Genomic DNA, 16,148 nt, shown 5'->3' on the forward strand with positions numbered 1-16,148 from the left:
TTTTGAGGCAGGGACTGTCTTTGTTCTGTGTTCAGTGCCTAGCACAATGGGTCCTGTCCATGACTAGGGCTCCTAGGTGCTCCGATAATACAAATAAAGTGATAGAGAAAACTTTCACACAGCATAAGTATGAAAATTAAGTGAAATAAGATTAAGGTTAAAATGAAAGTCAAAAGACTTAAGTAAACAGGATGTTAATAAGGTAATTAAATAAAGCATGATGAAAGGACAAGTAAAGGTATGGAACTGAGGTGTTGAAGTGATATCACAAGGTTGGCGTCTGTCCCAGAGTAAGTCCTGCTGACAGTTTTACGTTTAAATAGCAGTGTGGTAATTTGTGCGAAATTCTGCAGGGGCCAGTAATGCCACTACCCACTAAGGCTTTGTCTTCATGAGGAAGAGAAGAGTTCTTCACAGCTCATATCAAGAATACACCTTCCTCTCTCACCTCAGGGCTTGGCTACACTGGAAACTCCAAAGCATTGCCGCGGGAGTGCTCCTGCAGCAGCGCTTTGAAGTGTGAGTGTGGTCGCGGCGCCAGCGCTGGGAAAGAGCTCTCCCAGTGCTGCAGGTACTCCACCTCTCCAAGGGGATTAGCTTACAGCACTGGGAGCTGCACTCCCAGTGCTGGGGCACTGTTTACACTGGCGCTTTACAGCGCTGTAACTTGCTGCACTCAGGGGGGTGTTTTTTCACACCCGAGTGAGAAAGTTGCAGCGCTGTAAAGTGTCAGTGTAGCCAAGGCAGGTTTGCGTTTTCACAAGATTTAGCAGGTAGTATTAAAGACTGAATTCAAACTGGAGCAAATCTAAACTGCCAATTTGCAGGTTGGAGTTTTAATTCAACCTTCTAATTAGTGTGAAAACTGAGGGAAATCAAGTCTAACACAACCTGCTAATTCTTGTGAAGACTCCAGACTGCCATGTCTTCATTAGACATCAAGTGAGTTCACTAACTCAGCTTAACACCCTTTTTCCTAGTGAAGACAGCCAAATAGGAAAAGATGACACATGACTAAGGCACTGATGACACTGGCAACTGAAGGACAAAACTTGTGTCTTTCAGAGGTGTTTGGAGAAGGGGGAGGGGAAAAAATCCCTGAAAGACAAAAGTTTTGCCCGTGATAAGCACCAGTGTGAACAGTGCTTTGTCAGCAGGAGTGCTCTTCTGTCAACAACGCAAACGCTGCTTGTTGGGGACAGAAGTTTTTTGTCATCAGGAGAGCCGACAAACAGCAGCTACATTGCGCTACTTTTAGCAGCCTGGCTATAGTGACACAGCCATGTCGCTAAAAGCTGCGTAGTATAGAGATAAGCACTCAAAATTTAGGCTAAAACCCCACCACAATCTCCATCCTACCTTGGTATTGAAGGGTCACCACCTCATCTAGAAAGCCAACAGAATCTCTGTGAGGTTTGCTAGTTACCAACAAACGACTCATTTTGACTGCCTTCACAACCATTCCTACCAATACATATCTATAAAGTTACACAACCGAAGATTTTTTTTTTTTTATTTCCAAGAGAAATTAGGGGATGGCACCAATGTAAGTGAGGGAGACACGTCTCTTGCATTGACAATAGTTACTGTTGGACCATAAAGGAAGAGAGAAGAGAATGATGATAAACAATGAGTGAATAGAAAGAGGAACAGAGAGAAAAACCATAAGGTGGACTTAGGGAGTGCAAATAAAAATTCTATAGAAGGCAGTTTTTAATCACAAAAATGGTGAGTCAGTGGAGCTGTTGGCTCTTTACACCCTAACATGTGTAACTGAGGAGTCGTTGCTAAGGCAGAATAGGAAAGGAAACAGTTACCACACTTGGATTTTCCATGTTTTATATAAACCAAGAACTTTGTTCCTCTTTTACTTAAGACTGTAAGTAAGTTGTATATCACACTATGATTACCACATATTCTTTTCCCCTGGGGGACATTCCTCATACTGCCACAATTAAGTAACAATATTGCTTAACAATATTAACAACAGTTAAAAAAAAGTATGTCAAAGAATGGTATTATGGCATACTGCCATTGTAAAACCAGAAGGGTGAAAATATAACCAGTTGGTACAGCTTTGGGCATTTTACAAGTGTCCTGAAGTCCCACCTTTATCTCTACGCTGCTGAGACAACACTTACTGGCAAGGGTCCTTATTCTAAGAAACCTCTTACTCCTTTATGCTTCACTGTTCAATCTTTGCCCCAGTAAGATCTCAAGAGCTGGAAAGGGACCCAAGAGCTACATCAAGTTTCCATGAGATGGAGCACACACTGCAGCCATCCTCATCCTTAATATACCAGGGAAGCCTGTGAAGACTAAATGCCACAGTAACAAATTATTCTGATCAAGATGGAGCATTGCATACTGGACTCTGTAGTATATAGGGGCTGCACACACATCTTAAGGATTAAATCCCACAGGCCAGTGTAACAAAGCATGGACATTGCATATAATCTGTGCTAGAAAAGTACCAGCAGGGGGGGGGTTTCAAGTCTTTTTTTTTTTTAAATAATGGACATCAGCTAAAGGAGAAGATACCTGGACAGTACCTTTTATACACTGTACAAGTTTTTTTTTCCTGTAGTTCAAACTGGGAGAAGACAGTTACATCAGTAGCAGGGCGTACAGGGGCAACTTTCCTTCCACAGCCTTTAGGTGCACGTGTGGCACATTTTCAAGTCTATTGTGCAATTGAAAAATGGAGGCATGCACCAATTTCACAAGGAGGCAGATTTCCAGGGAAAGTGCCACAACCCTGATCTGTGGCTCTTAATGTGTGCCTCTGGGCAGCCCTGATGTGTGCATTTAATAATTTACATATTCCATGCTTATCTAGACTTGAGGAATGGCATTATCTTGTAAGCTTGTCGACTTTAGTCTCTTGTACACACTAGATACAAGACAACAGATGATGAAATTTTTTAGGCTTTTATTGCTTCGTGTAAGGAAACTTGAAAAAATTCCAACTTTGCTAATTCTACTTCTGAACTGGAGTTAGCAACATCTGGGACCTTAGTGTACACATCCCACTGGCTGCTGGTACAGTCTTCAGCATAGATTATCTAAGCCTGCGCAGAGCAAGTTTTGTCAACATGACGCTGCAAACTGTCAGCAGCTGCTGGATTGCCTACCCTAGGGTTCCCAACATTGCTAACATCAGTTCAGTTGAACATGTGTTGGCAACAGATGCTCAGCTAGATGAGGGTTTTTCTCCCAACCAGACCTCCAAACATCTGCAGTCATAAATTCCCTGCAAACCCAGCCTTGGTCTGGCTACTAAGCACATGCTCAAACAAATTGATATAGATTCAGTTTTTAGGAACTTGATTATCCAAAAATCAATTCCAATATATCCAATTCCAGAAAATGTTTTTCTTTAATAGATCTGCCAAATGTTGGTATTTGTAGGCATACTCCCTCACTCTGAGTTAATTTTAAGTAGTTTACATTTCTGCCTCATGAGGAAGGATTTTGCTGTGTTTCAAGGAAAGACTTGAAGAACCTTTCTTGTATTGTCCTGTTTTGGACTACTATTTCAAAAAAGTCATGATTGATAAAATGAGGCAAAGTGGATGAAGTAATCTCTTCTATTGGACCAACTTTTGTTGGTGAAAGACAAGCTTTAGAGTTACAAGAGCTCTTCAGGCCTTCTTGACTTTTTTTTTTTTTTTTTTTAAATCAGCTTTCCTCCCTAGTGCATTGCAGCTTTAAAACGATTGGTGCAGTCAGTTATTTCTCCTGCTCCTTGCACTTTGACTTTTACTTGATTTACAGCTCTTGGTGTGCAATATTCACTTTGGTGCTAATGTGTCAAAGAATCTGGTGTGATTAAGTGGAGAATACTTTCCACTCCTAGTGTACATTTTCTCAAGTTCTCAAACAAACAGTCTCAAGTCTCAACTCTACCCTTTTTCCAGATGGGCAAGCTTGTTACATAGCCTGAGGCCTGGTCTCAAGTTGAATATGAGGCTGACATAGCTACGTTGGTCAGGAGTGTGGATTTTTCCACACCTGTGACCAACATAGCTGAGTCAGCCTCTTATTTAAGTGGTGACCAGGCCTCAGGCTAACATAATGGCTAGACCAGTGTGACGTTCCCCTGGTGTTATCTGGATCGCTGACTGCTAGATCGCTCCAGTCCTTGACTCTGGGAGCCAGCCTTACCCAACTCCGCTGTGAGAACCCCCACTTCCAGGCTATTCATGCACAGCCTCTGGCATGTACGCTGCTCTCAGTTACATGAGTGAGCACTTTTGGTCAGCCACTGCTTGGACTGTGCAACCAAATGCACTAGCCAATATCTCTGGTCCCAGACACAACCCTGGCAACCTCTGTCTTGCAGTGCCTAGTTATACATGCTGGACACTGCAAGCTTATATGAGTTCATCAATTTAACAAAAAAATTGATATGGACCAGGCTTGTTATCCCAAAGGGAGTCTCTGGCACACTTCAAACCAAATGCACTGCTTCACGTAGAACAAACAAATTTATTAACTAAAAAAAAATATAGAATTTAAGTGATTATACGTCAAAGCACAAGTCAGATTTGGTCAAATGAAATGAAAGCAAAACACGTTCTAAGATGATCTTAACACTTGCAGTGACATTACAACTTAGATGCTTCTCACCATAGGCCAGCTGGCTGCCCTTCAGCCAGGCTCTCCCTTTCGATCAGCACTTCAGTCGCTTGCTGGTGGTCTCTGTAGACGGATGTGGAAGAGGGAAAGAGCGTGGAAAAGTCTCCCCCTTTCATCATGTTCTTTCTTCCCTGTCTTGGCTTTGCCCCTACCCTATAGGGTCAGGCAAGCATACTCTGCGAGCCCAAACGCCAGGGAAGTGCAGAGGGGGGGGGGGGGGGGGCGGCTCCAGAGTCTAACAGATCCTTTGTTGCTGCCTAGGCCAGTGTCCTTTGTTCCTGTGAGGCTGGGCTGGGCTTATCCCATACATGCCCTGATGAGGTGTGAACTGCCCCTCTGTTCCTGGAGAGTTTTGCCTGGGCTTGTTTTAAGACAGTGGTTCTCAAACTTTTGTACTGGTGACCCATTTCACACAGCAAACCTCTGAGTGCAACCCACCCTAATAAATATATAAACGAGTGTTTTTAAATTTAACACCATTATAAATGCTGGAGGCAAAGTAGGGTTTGGGGGTGGAGGCTGACAGCTCCCGACCTCCCAGGTAATAACCTCCTGACCCCCACTTTGAGAATCCCTGTTTTTTAAGCCATGAGGACACATTTTCAGCCTCATAACTATACACATAAAATTACAACTTATAACATTGCTATAACAATGCTCAATGCATCATGAGCCTTCCAAAGACACTCAACATGACAAATTTTGCACTAGATACCACACAATCACATTAAAAGGACAAACATAGGGGTGCAGGGTGTTCCAAAATACTGAGTGTCACAACCAGGCGTTCAGTCCCTTCTTACCTACTGCTGACCTGGGGAGTAAGTCTCAGCATGAGATTCTCACTTTACTTATGTACAGGATAATAGGCGTAGCTTACTTCCAATATGAGGAAGCTATTTTGGGAATTATGTTGCACGAGAGCATAAGGCCACCTAAAGGCAATACCCTAAGTTCAAAGACTGTAATTTAAGAATCCTCTCCTTTGAGCTCTGTCTCAAAGCAAACATTCTGAAGTCTGACAGGGGACCCACTGACCTTCCAAAGTGAGATGAATTCTTCTATAGATTGTCTATTGGATAAATACACATAGGCCAGCAACACAACTCACTCTGTATAGTGTATATAAAGCCTTGTAATTATGCTGTGGGGCAGAATCTAAGCCAGTCACAAGAAGGATAGGAAAACCACATTTTGAAGACTTTTCTCTACATTAAAATAGGTAATTCAGTGGTGGATTCAGAGTTTTCAACCTGAGGGGCAATGAGTTATTGGTGGTGACACTTTCGGTTATACCTCTTCCCCCTCTCCTACTATGGCCAAGATGGGGAGGACTAGGCCCTCATTGTGTCCTTGCTCCTACCCCACAGACTTGTCAACACAGTTCTGTGGTCTATGAGGGTGTGAATCAGGAAGCATGCTAATGTGCTGGTGCAATATAAAAGGTACCTAGATCCCCTTCAGGTTGCACTACAACTATGTAAACTAAGAACCTTCCAGTTCTCGCCAAACAGTGCTTATGAAGGGCAGTTAGAGTGCTCATCTATCTATAAGACTGAGACTCTTTGTAACACCCCATGTCAGCTACTCTGCAAGTCAGGACTCCTGCCCAATATCATGCCTAACAAGACAAGTCTGCCTTTCCAAATGTTTTTCCACGGGGGACTAGTATTGGGTATTTTGCATTCCCTTACAGCCACTATCACCACCCATGACCAGTGTCACTTCTGCAGTGAAAGAAAGCTAAGCTCCTGATAGCTACCTCCTCCTCCACATGACACCTCACAACAAAGAGAAAACTGCTAACAGAAACTACTGTATTGCAGAGTGGGATTTAGTAGCCAGAGAGTCTTCAGGGATGGTCTAACCTGTTTTGCACAAACTCCATGCCATGCATGAATTCCAGTGTTTCAGCTTCACACAAAAACAGATAGCAGTCGGCCAATCATACAGGTATCTTCTTCTGCATTGGTCAGTTCATCCACCCACACAGCACATGTCCAATTTGTTCCCTACTTGCAGTTATCAGAAATTTCAGAAACGTGCTCTCTACCACCACACTTAAAACACTTCACTTCCCACATCAAACTGAACTTGAGGGTTAACACTGCGATATAAATGGTGGCTGAATGCCTTGGGGCAAGGACTCTAAGGTTTCAGAGTTTTCCCCATTGTGTGAAGGACATCTCTGAGCAAGTGTGTGTATTGTCTCCCCTCCTATTCATGATTTCCTAGCATCTGACAGCTACAGCAATTCTTTACATAAAAGTAATATTAACAGAATAGTTGTGTATTTTAAGATGTCAATTTGTTTAGTAAAGGGAAGAGAGGAGATCCTGTCCCATGCAACTAAGCAGCACTCCCAAGTCCACCAGCAAGTACTCCCCAGATCACCATTTGGGAATCTCTCCCTTTGAGATGGACAGTGCTCTGTGTATAGAGGACATTACTACTATCAAGAGTGAGCAGTCCAGCACTTTTCACTATCAAAATAAATTTTCAAGGATGTTAATCTGTACAGCTTTTGCCCTTCTAGACAGAGTATACCCAAGACTACATTTGATTTTCTCTTTGCCATGTAAAACAGGGTTTTGTATCTTTACCTCCTATCTGGACAGAACACAGGCTGTTAATATCTTGTAAGTATAAGCTACTATTAAAGGCTATGTGGGTAAAGACTCCTAATTCCACAGATGAACCATCTTTCCACTGTCCAAAGTATTTTCACCCAGATGCAGTAGAATGATAGAACAAAATCAGATTTAGATACATGTTCATTTTGTTTGGAAGGAAAAAGTTGTGGTTTTCCCACTGTAGGACAGCTTTCCTTTTGCAATGATAATTAACAGGCCACTTATGTTCATCTGATGTGACATGTCATCAAGGCTTTTTAGTCACTCCTGCTAGTTATTCTACTAGGTTATTTTGTTAATCTTTATTGGTTGCCTAAAGTTTGTTTATTACATGAATTTCCACAGAGGTGAAGGCACTGGACTAGGACTCAGAAATCCAGATTCCATTTCCAGATTTGCACCTTTTACACCTAAATGTGCCTTCGTTATTCTCCTGCGAAGTAGGCGTAAAAGTAGTTCCATGTCCCACAGGAGGTTTAGGAGACTAAATCCATTCATGTTTTGAAGTGCTCAGATATTATAGAGATGCACAGTACAGAAAAGGAACACCTTTTAAGTTGGCTGTCACCCTAATATTTAAGTTTGAGAACTGCAGACATGAAGTTAAATTTTAATTTTTGGTGACTGAGTTGCTACTTATTTCAGGCTGATTGCTTTGTCATCCAAACCAAGCACATAACTACAATTAACCAAGAGATATTCCACCTCTTGTCTGCAGCTGAGGCCTTATTTATGCTAAGCATTTTCAGAAGTTCTCCCACCACAGGGCTGCAGCAGTGCTAGGTCAATGATTGGAGAATCTAAGTGTACACTGAAGATATGCTTGTCTTATAGACTATGAATGAGACCTACTTTGGCATGTGCCATACCCTGGATATGGTAAGGAAAAGTCATTTTACTTCATAACCATCACAACCTTAGGGCAAACCAGAAAGCAAAAACCAGCATTTGTCACTATAATTTTCTCAAGTACCACTCCTAGTGACCACTGCCTCACTGACTGCACCATAAATTCTCAGCATTCTACAAAAAATGCCTGACACACAGAATCTGTCCTGGGGCACATTTGTAAATAAAAGTTCCAACGCTATTCAGATAGCAAAAGTTACCCCTATTGCCTATCCTATATGCTGGCTGGTACAATTCATTTTGAAAGGTTTGTTAAAATGAATGAATGAAAGAAAAAGATTTCTTAAAAGCTAGGTTTAACAAGATCTAACATGATTAAACAGTGATTGTGTGACACTTACAGACACACACGCAAAAACAAATTTTGGTTTATATTTAAAAGCTTTCCTACGAACCTGGGAATAGCACCATTCCAGAATCAGAAAGTAAAACTACTGAAGAAGGGAAAATCAAACTAGTCAGTTTCATTGCAGGGCCTAACTGAAAACCCAAAAGACAGAATACTGGGCTAGATGGACCTTGGACTGACCCAGTATGGCCACTATTAGTCTAAAGCTTACTAAGCATTAGAAGTAGTTTCTGTAGAATATAACACAACTGTCTTTGAGTGACTGGACACTTAGAAATGCCTATGAAACAGATACAGGTATGGAGGAGGGTTGGCAGGATAGCCTATACCCAGCAGTAGCTTCCTTCCAGACCAGGTTAGGTTGCTAACCTTACAGCTGCCCCTCTTCTCTGTTCCCAGTGGTGTAATTCAATTCAGACCCCAGGATTGGGTGCCCCATTTCCAAAGCAGCTGTGACAACACAGAATTTAGTTCTTGGCAGAACCTCCCAATGCTTTACCCCCTTCTTCCAGCTGGAAACCACCAGTCCAGTCCCTACAGGTAATGGGGAAATCCTCAAGGCCCCACTCAGACACCAGACAGGCTCAAAACACAGAAGCAAATACCACTCTTCAAATTTATTTTAACCATCTCATCACTTTTTATCTACACAGGAGGTCCACTTTCTAGACACCACGGTGCAAGTAAGTGACGGTCACATTAACACCACCCTATATCGAAAACCTACCGACTGCTACGCCTACCTTCATGCCTCCAGCTTCCATCCCGGGCACATCACATGATCCATTGTCTACAGCCAAGCACTGAGGTACAACCGCATCTGCTCTAACCCCTAAGACAGAGACCAACACCTACAAAATCTCCACCCAAGCATTCTCAAACTAACAATACCAGCAGAGGAAATTAGGAAACAGATCAAACAGAGCCAGACATGTAACCCCGAAGCCTCCTACGACAAGACAAACCAAGAAGAAACCACGACTGTCCACTGGCATCACTACAGCCCCAGCTAACCCTCAAGCATATCAGGGATCTACAACGCCATCCTGGACAATGATCCCAACTTTACAGGTCTTGGGTGGCCAGGCCAATCATTGCCCACAGACAACACCGCCAACACTGAAACGTATTCTCACCAGCAACGCACACGACATAAGTAAACTCTACATGAGAACCATCCGTGCAAACAAACCTCGATGCAAACTCTGCCACATATTACAGCCAGTGACCATCACAGGACCTAACCAGATCACCACACCATCACTGTTCATTCACTGCACGTCCACCAATGTATCATACGCCATCATATGTCACAAAGCCGCCTCTGCTATGTCATCGCCAAACTGGAGCAGTCCACTACGGAAAAGGAGAAACTGGAACATCAAATCAGATATCAGGAATGGCAATATACAAAAACCTGTAGGAGAGCACTTCACCTCCCTGGCCACACTACTATGTCAGAACCTTAAGGGCCATCCTGCAGCAAAAAAACTTCAGGAAGCAGACTTCAAAGAGAAACTGCTGAGCTTCAGTTGCATCTGCAATTTGACACATCGAGCTCTGGACTAAACAAAGACTGTGAAGTGGCTTGCAACTAACAGACCAGTTCTCCTCCTTGGTTTTCACACCTCTACTGCTAGAACAGGGCCCCATCTCCCTGATTGAACTAACCTCGTATCTTAGCTTGCTTGCTAGCATATATATCCTACCATGGAAAATCCACTACTGCGTCTGACGAAGTGGTATTCACTCACGAAGCTCAGCTCCAAAACTCTGTTAGTCCTACAAGGTGCCACAGGATTCTCTGCTGCTTTCACTTTTTTATGTCAGCCTCAGGCTTCTGGGGACTCAGTCATGGGCTGAGCAACCTGCCAGAATCCGCCCAACCCCATATGTACCAATCAGACAGCACAGCCTGGGGGACAACCAGGCTCCTCAAAGGACTTGCGCCGCCATCAGGTCCAGGGGTAGGGATATCGTCCAACGCCGCAAGCGACACGTACGTTTGAATCTGGTCATCGCAGCCAACCCCCCTGGCAGCGGGGGCGAGGGTGGCGGCGGGCAGGGGGGAGCTGTTTTTCCCAAACACTGCCCTCCACAGCTTCGCACCAGAGGAGCCTCCGAACGGAGCTTTGAGGGGCTCCAGGCTCCAGCCCAACGCCGCCCCGCCCAGGGCTCCCGTCCGCGCCCCCCCCGGGAGCCATGCAGCCCCCCCCCGCCTGCCCCGCGCATCACAGAAGCCCAGAGCGGGCTGCGCCGCGCCAGCATCAGCGCCGGAGCCCGGGCCGGAGCCACCCGCCACCCTCGCGCTGACGCCCGCTGCCATTTTCCTGCTGCCTGCTCCCCGTGCCCCCATTGTCCCGGCCCCCGGCGCAGCCCCGCCCCTTAGGGCCGGGCGGTGGGCGGGGAAAGGGGCTCCCGCCAGCTGATGGGACGGAGGAGCCGTCAATCGCGCACACCTCCCGCGTCCCGCTCTCCGTCCCCCTCTGGCTCCGCCCCGTGTGTCCAGTGTGGGTACGTGATTGGCGAGTTGGTTTGTCATTCACTAGAAGAGCGCCCTATCAGAAAGGGTAGGCGAATTGCCTTGGCCCCGCCCCTGTCCGGAACACGTGACACTGGGCGGGGGCGGGGCTCCGAGAGAGGATGCCGGGGGTGCCCCGCCCTTGCTGGGCCCGTTCCTGGCGGACTGTGGCGTACGGCGCCCTGCGCATTACCCGTGTGATGGGCTGCTCCGCACCCGGCCCTAGTGCCTGAGCCACCTCTGCGCGCCCACCCCTCGGCTTTCTGGGCCAAGCCACCAGCGCTGCCTACTGGAAACGGGTTTGGTTCTTAAAGCCCCAATTTCTGGAGGCATGTGATTGTACAAGCATCTGAGCTCTTTATTATTTTTCCTAGTTTGATTTTCCCCCATGCGTTTGGGTATGGGTAGCTGAGTGTGCTTTCCCAGTTCTTTGAATTATTTTTGGTAGTTATCGCTTTTCCCCTAAAGATCATTGTCTTTGCCTAGTTGATCTGCACAGCCTATGTTTTGAAGTAGGTTTATAGTAGTAAGTATTGGTTCTTTTGCAAACTTGTGGGTAGTTCCAGGGAAGACTTAGGTTAGGTGATTAAGGCACTAGGCTGCTGTTATATACACTGAAGAGGACAGAGACATTGTTACATCCCACTTTTATTCTCATCTCTTTCTTGAAAATCTGTTTGGGGGGGAGGGCTGCATTCTATTTAATATTTAAATAGCTGAAGCACAAATTTAACCATATTGTATGTTATTCCACTCTGTAGCAGTTTTAAAATTCATTGCTGGGTGCGTCTTGCATCAAACATGTTTTAAAAGTTTATCAGACAGGAAAATGACTTCCCCTTGGGTGCACAGTGATCAGTTACATGTACTTTCTTAGTGAAGACCGTCCTCTTTTTGTTTAAGGTTGCCATGGCAACAACACCCTTTCAGACTTGAAGGAATCCAATTTAGGTAGCCTAAGAGCTTTTATTAGATCTAACTATTTTATACAGACTTTGAATTACTGACTGCCTTATAGGAGAGAAAGGAAAGAAAGGGCTTGTATGCATAAGAAGTTGCACTGATTTAAATAAATGTGATTTTGTAAAAGTGATTTAATTAAGATGGTATAAACCCCAGTTAATTTACTAAACTAAGCTAAATTGATATAAGCTCTCAAATCCAGGGCCCACAGAGAGGTTTGTACTAATTTAGCTCCCCCCAAAAACTGACCCTTAAACCTGTGAATCTGGCGTACAGACATGGTCTATAATCATGGATATGCACATCAATGCCATCATTAATGAATTCCATATTGATCTGTCCTCACTACGCTTGTTTATCTGGGGATACGGTTATCACGGGGGCTGGTGATATCTGTATTGTAGGGATGGGCAAGAGAACACCCAGGCATTGCATAGGCTGCTATCCAGCTGGCCTAGTATCACATGAGGTATTTAGTGACCAGGCAGAACCAAGAGCAACACTAATAGTAGCAGCTGAATGCCCATGGACTTGCACAGGTGTAATTAATAAAATGCCAAAAATGTCTGAATTCCAGTGATGACTGAAGCTGCTGATATTGTGAATAAAAAGTGCTCTCTCAAGTCATGCTTGTAGCTGTTTCCATCACTTCACACTGATTCACACATTCTAGGTTTCAGAGTGATGGTGGAGTTTATTGGGTGGTTGTCATGGGGGCAGGGGAGGTGGGGAGATGCATTAGTTGTTATGCTGTGCTGGGGAAGTTGTGTGGATTTTTGCTAGTGGAAAATGAGGGCTGTGTGTGTGTGTGTGCAGCTATTGCATATGATGGTTGTGCTGGAAGATTACCTTGAGGTCTGGCCAGGTAAAGAGCCATAACTAGGTATTCTTGCGCCTGAGGCAAGAATATAAAATTGTGCACTCCCCCAGGGCCGGCTCTGCGGCGGGACCCTCAGTCCCTCTCGGAGGGAAGGGCCTGCCGCTGAATTGCTGCCGAAGAATGAATGAAGCGGGGGCAGTAGAACCTGTGATTTTTGGGGGTCTGACTCATGATTTTTGACTGCTTGGGCTGGTAATGTTGCTTCCAAAATGGTCTTTGGTTCCCATCCAGTTCCAATCCAGAGAGGGACTCACAGGTTAAGAGAGGAGGAAGGTGCTGGATGTCAGCAGTGGCCACTAGGGATCAGCATGTGTCCAGAGAATGCTGGGAGTTCAGGTCTGCAGGGCAGGATCAGGGGTGCCAAGAACCTCCACCCACCCACGGCTCTGGGAGGGAGTTTGGGTGAAGGAGGAGGTCTCGGGTGCTGGCCCCAGCCTGGGGTGCAGGTTCTGGGAGGGAGTTTGGGGATAGGAGGAGTGTGGAAGGTTGGAGTATAGGGGTGAGGGCTCTGGCTGCAGATGAGGGGTTTGGAGGGTGGAAGGGGCTCAGGGCAAGAGTCAGGATGAGGGCTCAGGCTGGGAGGGGCTCAGGGCTCGGGCAGTGGGTTGAGGGTGTGTGGTGGGGTGAAAGCTCTGGCTGGGAGTGTAGGCTCTGGGATGGGGCAGGGCTGGGGATGAGTTTGGGGTGCAGGCAGGCTGCTCCAGGACAGGGGCCAAAGAGGACAACTCCTCCCAGCCCTTTCCCTGCCCACAACAGCAAGCTCTGTGGGAGGAGCCCCCTTTCCTGCTCCCCCAGCAGCACAGTCAGCCACACCACTGTCACTGCAGGTGCTCCTAGGGCCCCTCTCAGGTCCAGGAACCTCCCTCACCTCTGCCGTGGTGGGTGCTGGATGCGCTTCTGCCCCTGCTGTTGCCCTTGACTGTAGCCTCACTGGGGGTGAGGGATGGGGCTGCCTCCTTGGCCAGCATGGGGCATGAGTGGTGACTGCAGGCAGGGGGTGGGGAGAGCCCCATTGAAAAATGAAAGGGTCTGAGGGGGAAGGGTAGGCTCCAAGTCAGTCTGCCCTGGCAGTGATATAGGGGCACTAGGACCCTGTGGCAGCAGTTGCTGCAGGGAGGCTCTGGGGTGGGGAAGATGTGTGGGGGGTAGGGGAAGCAAGTCACAGTCCAGGAACACTTGGGGAAGGTATGCCGAAGGCTGCAGGTAGGGCCAGGGCCACAGGTGGGGCTGGGGGGGGGGGAGGAACACCTCAGTTATAAATACCTCTGTGCCAGCAGCTTTCCCTCCACCCCTCTCCACCACTTTCTGCGCCCCTCGGCTTTGCGCGCCCTTGTTATGGCACTGGGCACATAATACACCATTTGTGCAGTCTCCCTAATACAACCAATGAAGTTGTTCCATACAGATTAGCTGTAGACCAAGGATAGTAATTGGTTGAGTTCTCTCTGAAGGTACAATATGCCAAGCCAAGAGTCCTAGACCAGACACAGACACGTGTCTTACCGTAGCTGTACCCCACATGGATGTAATTAAAGTCAAAAATGGCTGAGAACTTAAATTGGACAGTAATTTACCATAAAACCCAGTGGATTATTCAACCAGATGATAGTCTGAACAAAGAGAGCTCTCACACATAGGTGTAGCTGTTTCCACTGCTTCACACTAAGACATTTTAGGCTCAAGCATGACACTCCAGGAATCTTTTTATAAGCAGTATTTGTATTACTATAGCACCTGGGTGGCCTTGCTACGGCCCCAAACTCTATTTCTAGGCACAATACAAAACACAAAACCGAGACAGATTATAGAGATCTTTGGGGCAGGGATTAGACAAGACCATGCAGCTAATTTGACATGACAGGGAAGGTGCTCTCAGCTGTAAAAGTGGCCAGCAAAGGTTGGTTAGGAGCATTGTGGGATACCATTGGGTAAACCAAGTAAACCAACACAGCTACATAATCCACCCTTGTTGCCTATGCTAGCTCTGCACTGATCATGGACATCAACCTTGCTCAGAGCAAATGGAATTCCAGAAGTGGTGTGAACACCTGTGCACTGGAGCTAGCCCTAAAGATTATGTGTTGTATTACAAGGCTGCCAGGAAATTACAATGGCAATTTTTTTTAGCGTAAATCCAGGGTCCATGCTCCAACAGGAGCGTACCCAACTCTCGTCCTTATTCCCCAATGATACAGACAGCACTGTGACAGATGTGGCAATTTCCTGCAATACCTTGGACAAATGTTACTGAATTCAATCTTTTAGGAGATCACTGTATTAAAAATGCAATATTTATCTATTATGGGACTATGTTGTTTCAGGGGGGACAGGACGGGGAGGATGCATGACTAATCTAAACCCTAAGTGTTATGCATTTCAGAGGACTATATGTAGGGTCATACCAAATTCATGACCATGAAAAATGCATCATGGACCATGAAATCTGGTCTGGTGTGTGCCTTTACCCTATACCATACAGATTTCAAGGGGGACACTGGGGTTTCTCAAACTGGGAGTCCTGACCCAAAAGGGGGTGCATGGTTTGGTAGTTTTTTTTTTTGGAGGGAGGGCAGGGGAGTTGTCACGGTATTGCCACCCTGACTTCTGCACTGCCTTCAGAGGCCAGAGAATGGTGGCTGTTGGCCAGGCACCCAGCTCTGAAAGCAGCGCTCTGCTAGCAGCAGCACAGAAGTAAGGGTGGCAATATTATACCATGCCATTCTTACTGCTGCCTTCAAAGGTAGGCAGCCAGAGAATGGCAGCCGCTGACCATGGTCCAGCTCTGAAGGCAGCAACACAGATGTAAGGGTGGCAATACCATACCATCCTTACTTCTGCGCTCTTGCTGGCAGCAACTCTGCCTTCAGACGTGGGCTCCCGGCCAGCCAGCAGCCACCTTCTGGTCACCCAGTTCTGAAGGCATCACCACCACCACCAGCAACACAAAAGTAAGGGTAGCAGTACTGTAACCCCTCCACAATCAACTTGAGGTCCCCCCTACTCCCCACTCCTTTTTGAGTCAGGACCCCTACAGTTAAAGATAGCGTGAAATTTCAGATTTAAATATCGGAAATCATGACATTTATGATTTTTAAAATCCTGTGACCGTGAAATTGACCAAAATGGACCATGTATTTGGTAGGGCCTTAACTATATGAAACAATGTGCCAGACAAGAATGAACTTTTAAAATTTACTGCATTTCTAGGGGGAGGTATATGTACCCCTTCCAGTTATGCAAGAACTCAGCCTT

General features: G+C 46.0%; 1 protein-coding gene across 11 annotated transcripts in view; it reads right to left on the bottom strand.

Moving 5' to 3' along the window:
* The window catches only part of MPZL1 (myelin protein zero like 1), a 78,952-nt gene that overhangs the window by 40,185 nt on the left and 22,619 nt on the right, over positions 1-16,148 (bottom strand). The window contains exon 1 of one of the 11 annotated variants that reach the window (XM_075072890.1): positions 10,768-10,888. The exons of the other annotated variants lie outside the window; for them this stretch is intronic. Coding sequence (XP_074928991.1) covers positions 10,768-10,888 — 121 coding nt within the window. Of the gene's footprint in view, positions 1-10,767; positions 10,889-16,148 lie in introns of those variants that run through there. 11 annotated transcript variants of the gene reach the window in all.

The sequence above is a fragment of the Chelonoidis abingdonii genome, chromosome 1 (genome assembly GCF_003597395.2).
Source record: "Chelonoidis abingdonii isolate Lonesome George chromosome 1, CheloAbing_2.0, whole genome shotgun sequence".
Classification (NCBI taxonomy): Eukaryota; Metazoa; Chordata; order Testudines; family Testudinidae; genus Chelonoidis; species Chelonoidis abingdonii.